This window comes from Leopardus geoffroyi, chromosome B4 (genome assembly GCF_018350155.1).
Source record: "Leopardus geoffroyi isolate Oge1 chromosome B4, O.geoffroyi_Oge1_pat1.0, whole genome shotgun sequence".
Classification (NCBI taxonomy): Eukaryota; Metazoa; Chordata; class Mammalia; order Carnivora; family Felidae; genus Leopardus; species Leopardus geoffroyi.
In genome coordinates, this window is record NC_059341.1 from 132,417,409 (window position 1) to 132,425,629 (window position 8,221).

The 8,221-nt window shown below is 64.4% G+C and overlaps 1 protein-coding gene across 5 annotated transcripts; it reads right to left on the bottom strand.

Moving 5' to 3' along the window:
* Positions 1-1,321: 1,321 nt before the first annotated feature.
* SLC16A8 (solute carrier family 16 member 8) lies at positions 1,322-7,806 on the bottom strand. 5 transcript variants are annotated; one of them, XM_045466064.1, is made up of 6 exons: positions 7,354-7,806; positions 6,352-6,403; positions 5,894-6,118; positions 4,988-5,131; positions 3,872-4,699; positions 1,322-1,885 (listed from the first exon to the last, which is right to left on the bottom strand). In XM_045466064.1, the coding sequence occupies exons 3-6, from the start codon at positions 6,105-6,107 to the stop codon at positions 1,569-1,571; spliced, it is 1,503 nt and encodes a 500-aa protein (XP_045322020.1). In that variant the 5' UTR covers positions 6,108-6,118; positions 6,352-6,403; positions 7,354-7,806; the 3' UTR covers positions 1,322-1,568. The 5 variants fall into 5 exon arrangements, with proteins under 5 accessions (XP_045322020.1, XP_045322018.1, XP_045322016.1 ...); XM_045466062.1 differs by having other exon boundaries at positions 5,894-6,121; XM_045466060.1 differs by having other exon boundaries at positions 5,894-6,403.
* Positions 7,807-8,221: the final 415 nt, after the last annotated feature.

Here is an 8,221-nt window from a genome sequence, read left to right on the forward strand (position 1 = left end):
CGAGGCTCTGGGGAGCCTTTTCTGTCCTCCCGTATCTTTGATCTGTCAGTGCTTCCGGCCAGCAGCCCAGCCTTTATTTGGGGAAGGGCAGGACAGACACGGAGTCAGGAGGCCCCAAGGCCCCACGTCGGGGAGAGAACGTAGGGTGCCCCCACCCTCCGGCCGTGCCTGTTCTGCCAGGGCCGTGGGAGAAGGGCGGTGGAGAAAGCCACCCTCGTACCCCGTGTCTTTGCAGGGTGGCCGTGTGTCCTGTGAGCCACGCATCAGTTTGTACCTGCGGTCCCGTGTAATTGATAGTGTCCCTGTTTGGACACTGAATTATACGGTCATCCCGACGAGGGAAGAGTCTGGGGGGAGGTGGCCAGAGGCTAACATGGGGCGGGGGGAGAATGGCCTTCTGCTTATTAGCTGTGAGTTCACGGGTCACGGGCAACAGCCCGAATGGGACTGTCAAGCGTGGAGGGAGGGACGGGCTGTTGCTACGAGTCCACGCAGGTCCCCCGGAGCTGCCAGACCAGACCGCCTCTCTGAAGGAACAGCCAGTGTGGAGGCCAAGGGCACAGACTGCAACCAACCACCTGGCTTCCAGTCACAGCCTCTCTAACCCTGAGCTCCTCCCTGACCTCTCTGTGCCTCGGTTTCCCCGTCTGTGATCGTGGCCAATAACGGTCCCTGCCTTAGTGGGCTATTTTGAGCATCCGAGGAGGTGACGCCTGGAAAGGACTTAGTGCCTGGCACAGTCTGGGCGCCGTGAGTGTTGTGAGTGTTAGATCAAACGTAGTCCCTGCTCCAGTGACTCGGGGGGGAACCTCAGACCTGTGTGAGCCAGCCAGGCACCTGGAGGGCTCCCCACATCCTGTGTAGGGCCTGGATGGAAAATGAGACCAACAGGGAGGTCGGGGCGGGGGGGGGGGGTCACTGGGAGGATGGGCTCTCTGGAGCCCATGGCTGGATAGTCCGGGTCTGTGGTGGGAAGGCTCTTCCCACGCTTGGGCCTGGTCCCCACACCCACGATTGGGAGGGAGAGAAGCAGAGAAACTGGTGTCAGGTTTGTGGGAGGGCTCCCCGCACTTGGATCAAAGTGCAAGAGGTCAAAAGTCAAAGTGCAAGAGAGACCCTAGTGCCCCGAAGTCTGAGAACACCTCCCCCTCCACACCCCACCCTTCCCCCTCTCTGCCACTTCCTCCCCCAACAGCTTCCAGGTCAGAGGGCCCTGAGCAGAGCCTCCCGGTCTCCTTCCAACCACCCCCCTCCCACCCCCGACCCCCGGTGGGGTGGGGGGGCAGCCAGAGCCGCCAAGACGCAGGAACAGGACTCGGTCTCGCAGCGGAGCTTTATGCACTTGAGTTTCACGCAGGCCTGGCCCCTGGCGGTGCACCGCAGCTGAGCGAGGGCAGGGCCTGGCCACGGCCTGCTGGGCAGACGAGGGAGGCGGCCCACCCAGGACCCCAGGGGCGACCTCTGCAGAGCAGCCTGCAGTGCTCCAGGCCCCCTCGGGACATCCAGGGCTCTGAGAGGGTCGGCCCCATTCCCAAAGTCACCAGCCACCTCGCCTAGTGCCCTCCGAGCTATACAGACTCGGGGTCCACGCCTGGCTCTGCCGCCTCCTTTGGTTCCCCCGGCCCAGCCCCGGGGCTTGGCGCCTCCAGGGCCCGGAGGCTGCCGGGCTCCTCAGCGCCGGCGGTCAGGGCCTCAGCGTCCTCTTGGGCCTCAGCGTCCTCAGTGTCGCTGGCCCCGCCCTGGGCGCCTTGGCTGGGCGGGGTGTCCTTAGAGCGGCGCAGGCAACACTTGGTGGCCACAGCCATGAAGATCCCAGCCAGGGCCACCTCAGAGCCGGCCAGGTAGAAGATGATCTCGTAGTTCTTCAGGGCGTCCACCAGGCGGCCTGGGGGGCAGGGAAGGGGAGGTGAGGGTCTGCCAGAGCGGGGGAAGGGGGGGACTCCACCCACTGCCCTTCCCTACAACCTCAGATAAAGGGCAGTGCCCTCCCTGGAGTTGGTGGGTTTACATCTGAGGGACGCAGACACCCACCCCGGTCTTTGTTCCCGTTTTACAAACGCAAAACACCACCGGGGTTTTGCCATCTGAGACCTTAAAAACGTCACCACCTCCTGGGGCCTCCCTCAATTTCTTAAGGCGTGTGGACTCTTTGGGGAGGCAGCACCTTTCAGTTTACAGGGCACCCCCTCCACCCCCAGATCCAAGCCCCACACGTTCCCTGTGACTTGCCCAGCTAAGGAGTAGGGAGGGGACACTGCGCTTAGCCTTGCCCTCCTGGGGGTCCCCAGCTCTTGTTCTTTCCACGCGCCCCCCCCCCACCCCGTTCTTCAGGGGCCTGGCCCAGCTTTCCCTCCAGCTCCCTCCTGAGCCCTCTCCTGCCTCTGCCAGGAGGCCCCGGTTCCCTCGACTGAGCTTCCCTAGACTCTGTGGGCTCCGTCCTCTCTTGGCATTTTTGTGGCTGACCGCCCCAGGCTGTGACCTCTTGGTCTACAGCTCTGTGACCTCGGGGAGGCTTCCTTGTGTCCCCCCACCCAGGCCGGCTGCCTACCTGAGTCTCTTTGAGCACCAGTCCCAAACTTGCCTTCCTGCCCTGTGCAGCCAGCCGCCAGTCCTGTCCCTGCCCCTCCCACACTTGGCCCTGCACTGTCCTTCACTGTCTCACTCCCTATTAGATCTACCCCCCCAGGTCACATGAGAAAACGGAAGAGGGCTCCCTGAGCCTCTGCAGGTGGTGGGTGGGGGTGGGGGTTGTGGCTGTGGGTGGGGGGCTTGGAGGCCACCCTCACCCAGGTTAGATGACAGAGCTGGATGAGGCCACTCTGCCAGCCCAGCCCTGGAAGGAGGGACAGCTCACTCCACCTCAGGGGCAGCCTGGGTCCCAGCAAAGGTGGCTCCCCTCCGTCCCGCAGCCTGACCACAGCGCTGCTCACAGGCAGGCCCCCTGCTGTCTCAGGGACGACCTGCCAACCCTGGAGAACCCTAATAGCCACCGCCCCGCCCCTTCCCAAGCTCAATTCCTGCCTCACTTGAGAACTGCCTCATAGTTTAGGAACACTGTCCCCTAAACGTGCCCTATGCCGTCCTGTGTCCTCTCCTGTGGGGTCTACCCTGCTCTGTGAGGCTGCCTTCATGCCAGCCTCTGCAAGAATCCTTTCCTGGCCTCTCATCATGGCAATTTCCAAGAGGCAATGACTGCAGAGTGCCCAGGGGGCACGCACAGTGGAAGGCCCAGATCGTGTCGGGGCACAGCAGCTGCACCAAGCGAGGGCAGGGCCTGGTCGTGGCCCGCTGGACAGATGAGGAGGGAGCCCCTCCCTGGGCCCCTGGGTGACCACCCCATGTGCACACTGAGCACCCCCACTCTGCTCCTGGTCTCACGGCTGGTTCCTCAAACACACCGTCCCTATGTCCCTATCCTGGTCACCCTTAGAGGCTGGGGATGCTAAAGCACTAGGAGGCAGTGCTCCAAACTAAGGGCGTCTAGCACTGGGCAGGGCTCTGCTCAGTTTGGGGACTGCACCTGTACTAGACCTCTGTGTCTCAGTTCCCCCCATCTGCAAAAGGAGAATAAGCATTTGCACTTCACAAGGCCTTTGTGCCAACGCTTGAGATGACCCAGCAGGTCAGCAGCCGTCGATGGCGGGCTCTTCCTGGGCCTTCTTGGCCTCTCCGTCCCCACCCAGGGCTGGTAGTACTGGCTTGGAGGAGGGGTTAATTGGCCAGGGGCAGCCCCACCCCCGACCCCACCCCCAGGCTGTCTCGGCTAATGGGTCTCTTCCTTTCATCCCTGGAAGCTCCATCTGGGACAGAGAGGGCGCTTTCTTCCATCTAGAGACATTAGCCCATCACCCCCTCCTCCCGAGGGGCGCACCGGCAGAGGGGGGTCCAATGAGCACAGCCACAGCCTCGACGAGCAGCACCAGGCCCAGAGCACTGGGAAAGCGGTGCGACCCCACGGCTGCCATGAGCACCTCGAACTGCAGCGCTCCCACCATGCCGTACGAGAGGCCGAAGGCGACGCAGAAGGCGACAAGGGCGCCGTAGGAGCGCGCGCGCGCGCTGCTCAGGTCCGTGAGGCCATTGGCCATCAGGGCCAGGCTGAAGAGGTAGGCGACGTGAGGTCGTAAGCGCGCCAGGCCCGCCAGGGCGCCGCACGCTGGCCGTGCCACGATGTCTACGAAGCCCACGATGGACAGCAGGAAGGCGGCGTCGGCGTCCGGCACGCCCGCGTCCTTGGCGTAGTTCACCAACAGGATGGCGGGCACGAAGAGGCCGAGGGCCATCAGGAACTTGGTGACGGCGTACACCCCGAAGGCGCGGTCGGCGCACACGGCCACGTCCAGCAGGCGGCGGCGGGTTCGGCCGCCAGGGGGCGCCTCGCGCAGGCGCAGCCCGGCGCGGTCCGCTTCCGCCTCCCCGGGAGCGTCGTCCGCGCTGTCCCCGCGCGGCCGCGGGCCGGGTCCCGGCGGCGGCCGCATGACGGCGCCGCAAGCGCAGCAGTGCAGCAGGAGGCCGCCGAGCAGCAAGAATCCGCCGCGCCAGCCGAAGTGCTCGAGCAGCTGTTGGCCGAGCGGCGACAGCGCCGACAGGAACACGGGGCTGCCCGCCGCCGCCAGCCCGTTGGCTAGAGGCCGCCGCCGCTCGAAGTACAGCCCCAGCATGATGAGCGACGGCTGGAAGTTGAGGGCCAGGCCCAGGCCTGCGGGGCGAGGCGGCGCTGTGCCGGGGTCCCCGAGGGCGCCCCCACCCCAGCCCCGGGCAGGAGGGAGCGGGGGAGGGGGAGGCCCCGACGGGGCAGGCAGACCCCCGGGGGAAACTGAGCCGAGGGACGTCGAGGACCGCCTTTGGAGGGGAAACTGAGGACAGAAGGCCTTGCGGGGAAACTGAGGACAGAAGGCGTTGCCACAAGGACTCCCGACCTCCCCCCCCCCCCACCTCACGGCCGGGCCCCGTCCACGTAGGGGAGGTGAGCAGTGGCCGCCCTCACCTGTGAGCACCCCAGCCGTCAGGTATAGCTCCAGGAGGCGCGTGGCGAAGGATGCTAGCACCATGCCCGCCGAGGCCAATAGCCCACCCACCAGCATCACCGGGCGACAGCCAAAGCGGGTCACGAGGATGCTGGAGACCGGACCTGTGGGCCGGGCACGGTCACCGCTCCGGTCGGACTAACCTCCTTTCCCCGTGGACACTCCGGGCTTTGTACCTCCTGGCCCCAGAAAATGGCTCAAAGGGATAAGGTCACCAGCGGCTCAGAGAGGGCAGCGTCTGGCCAAGGTCACACTGCTTGGCTGGGCCAGCCAGACCAAGGAGACAGCGGCCGGCCAAGGACTCACGGGAGGGACCCGTCTTGGTCCAGTGCCCCCATCCATCCCCAGTCCTCCTGAGAACAGGGAACCCCAAGCAGAAGAGGTGGACCGCACTCCCTTTTTTTTTTTTTATCTGCACAGCTGGAATCGCCCCCTTGGGCTGCCCAGGCTCTTTCCAGAAGAAAGAGGAAAGCCTCCTCTTTTCCGCGAGGCTTGGTCAGGATAACGCCAGCATTTCCCCCACCGCAACAGGTGGTTAGGGCTCAGGGGAGCGGGGAGCCGGAATCTTATTTAGACCGATTTCCCCACCTGTAACATAGGCGGGCGCAGGTCTTTTGGCAGAACTGGAGAGGTCCTGCCGGCTGGCCAAGCTTGCCAGGTGTGTGGGCTCTTCCTCGAGCCACTGTTCCTTTCCTGCCCTTTCGTCCCCTCTCTCTGGTGCCAGTGTTCACGGGAAGAAAGTGGTTCCCGCGCCCTCCCCCGAGGGGTCTGGGGAAGGCTCACGGGGTCCGTGTCTCCTAGTCCCTGATCCCTGCTCTCAATCCTGGGCCCGGGGTTGGGGGAGGGACCCGCGAGGGGGCGCTGACCCGTGCCGTAGAGCATGGCGAGCATGATGGAGGACACCCAGGCCGTGTCGCTGTAGCCCGCGCCGAAGTCGCGCATAAGGGCGCGGAAGAAGACGCTCACCGCCTTGGGAAAGCCGTAGGCGAAACCGGTGATCACGAAGCAGGCGCCCAGCACCGCCCAGCCCCAGCCGCCGTCTGGGGGGCCCGCGCCCCGCCGGGGGCCGCCAGCGCCCATCGCGGCTGCCTCTGCTGGCGGAGGGGGACGAGAGGGAGCAGCGAAGGTCTGTAGCCCAGGCCAGAAAGGGGGATGGAGACCCAGCGTGGGGGAAACCGAGGCACGGGGCTACCCACGTGAACCCTGCTCAAGGAATGAGCCAAGAGGGGAAACCCAGGCAACACCTCACGCCAAGTCTCCCCTCCTCCAAGGGGCCCATGAAAGATGAAGGGGGGGGGGGCGGTGGTAATGGAATCGCTCCCACCTGAGCCTGAACTTCAGGAAGACTCCCTCTGGAAGACTCCTTGCCCAGGGACCTAGTTATGGCAGGAGAGGGGGTGCTGGTGAATGGGAGAGCTGGGCGGCCAGCGTGTGCCCTATGTGCTTGGGAATCCCCAGTGTCCCCAGTGCGCAGGTGTGAGGGTCTCAGCACAGAGGGACTAACCCCACGTGTGGGACAGAGCAGCAGGTGCCAGCTGCAAAATGGGTGGGGCTTATTTTCTTCCTTGGCCTTGCCGTATGTTCCTAATTTTTCTCAATGATCAGAAATGACTATTGTCATTTAGGGGAAAAAAAGAAAGAAGAAGAAGAAGAAGAAAAGAAAAACCCAAGAACATGTAAGAACATCAGCCTTGCTTCAGGAGCGAGGGAGCCGAGTTCCGGTTCACCCCGGCTTAGCCATGGATTTGCTCTGTGACTTGGGCAGTTCCCCTTCCCTCGTTGAGCCTCAGTTTTGCCACCTGTAAGATGGGTGACAGATTATCCCAGGCCAACCAGGAGTCTTGGTGCCGGGGCGGCGGGGGAGGGGATCAGATCTCTGGTTCCACTCGGCAGATAGGGACCTCTGAGGGGGCACCAAGAAAGAGAGCTTCTGCTCTCCAAATCCCTAGCAGTCTGCCCCCCTCCCCCCGCACCACCCCCCCCCCCGACCCTCCACAAGCAGAAAACAGCCCTACGGCCTCTCACACTCTTGGCTGGGGTCCACACAGCAGCCTCATGCACCCCTGTAACAGACGAGGCTGGTAGGCCTCCCCAGTAAGGGGGACCAACCCACAGCTGGGCAGAAGCCTCCTTCCCTCCCACCGCCCCTCTGCATGTGGGGTCTCCTTCCCGGCACTGGGGAACACCAAGATACCCGTGGGAATCTGGGACTCTGACCCCCTCTCACCAGGACGGGGTCCTGGCTTTTCCTGCCTGTTGTCCCCTCACCGTGGCCACAGCCACTTGGAGGCCAGGACAAGGGGGTGGTCCTCGCCCCCACACTCACCTGAGCCGTCCTGTGGGTTTGGGCGTCCAGCCTCACATCTCCCGAGGCCTTCCGGGAGGGGTTGCCCTCCCCACCCTGGTTCCCCCTTGAAGCCTAGCCTGAGGGGGGCGCACAGCCGAAGACCCCCCCCCCCCCAGACTTGCCTACAGATCAGCCGCTGGCCAGACTTACCCACGGCTCACTCCCTCAGGCTTGGAGCTTAGAGTGTTCCCCACCCCCACCCCGCTAAGAGGCTTTTGCCTGGAAAGGGAGAAGGGACTGGGCAGTGACCACAGCACAGGGCCAGGCTGGACCCCACGGTGGGGGTCCCTGTCTCAGGCCCTCCCAGCAGAGCTAGAGAGATCATGAGGCCCCTCCACTGGGCAGAGGACACACAGAGAGCCCTGCTCTGGTGGTGATGGGGGAGGAGGATCCTACTGGGGCTGGGGGCGCAGCCCTGCCCTGGAGAGACCCCACCAGCCCTACTCACCTCAGCGCCTCGCCTGCCCCCCACCCCCAGACCACATTCCAGGAGGGGCCTCGAAGGCTTTCCCCTGGATCAGGCTAATCCAGGTCAGAGAGCCTGGGACCGAGGGCGGGGCGGGGCGGAGGGGCCAGAACAAAGGGTGCTGTGTCCCAGGCTGTGGCAGGGTGACTGCTGGTGGTCCTGGACCTTGGCCACTGCCACCCCTCCGCCTCTGGAGAGGCCACCACAGCAGCAAAGGGACTGGGCCAGAGCTGGGTGGATAGACCCTGAGGGCTTCAGGGCAGACCTAAAGATTTGCTTAAAATGAGGGATGTGACAGGTGCCCGGGGCGGGGGCTCAGTCTGCTGAGCGGCCGATTCTTGCCGGTTCAGGTCACGATCTCACGTTTTGTGGGTTCAAGCC

Coding starts and splice junctions, on each gene's coding strand:
- SLC16A8 (XM_045466064.1), bottom strand. CDS start 6,107: ATGGGCGCTGGCGGCCCCCGGCGGGGCGCGGGCCCCCCAGACGGCGGC. Junction 5,132..5,893: donor CGCCATGCTCTACGGCACGG/GTCAGCGCCCCC, acceptor CCCGGCCCACAG/GTCCGGTCTCCAGCATCCTC. Junction 4,700..4,987: donor GACGGCTGGGGTGCTCACAG/GTGAGGGCGGCC, acceptor CTCGCCCCGCAG/GCCTGGGCCTGGCCCTCAAC.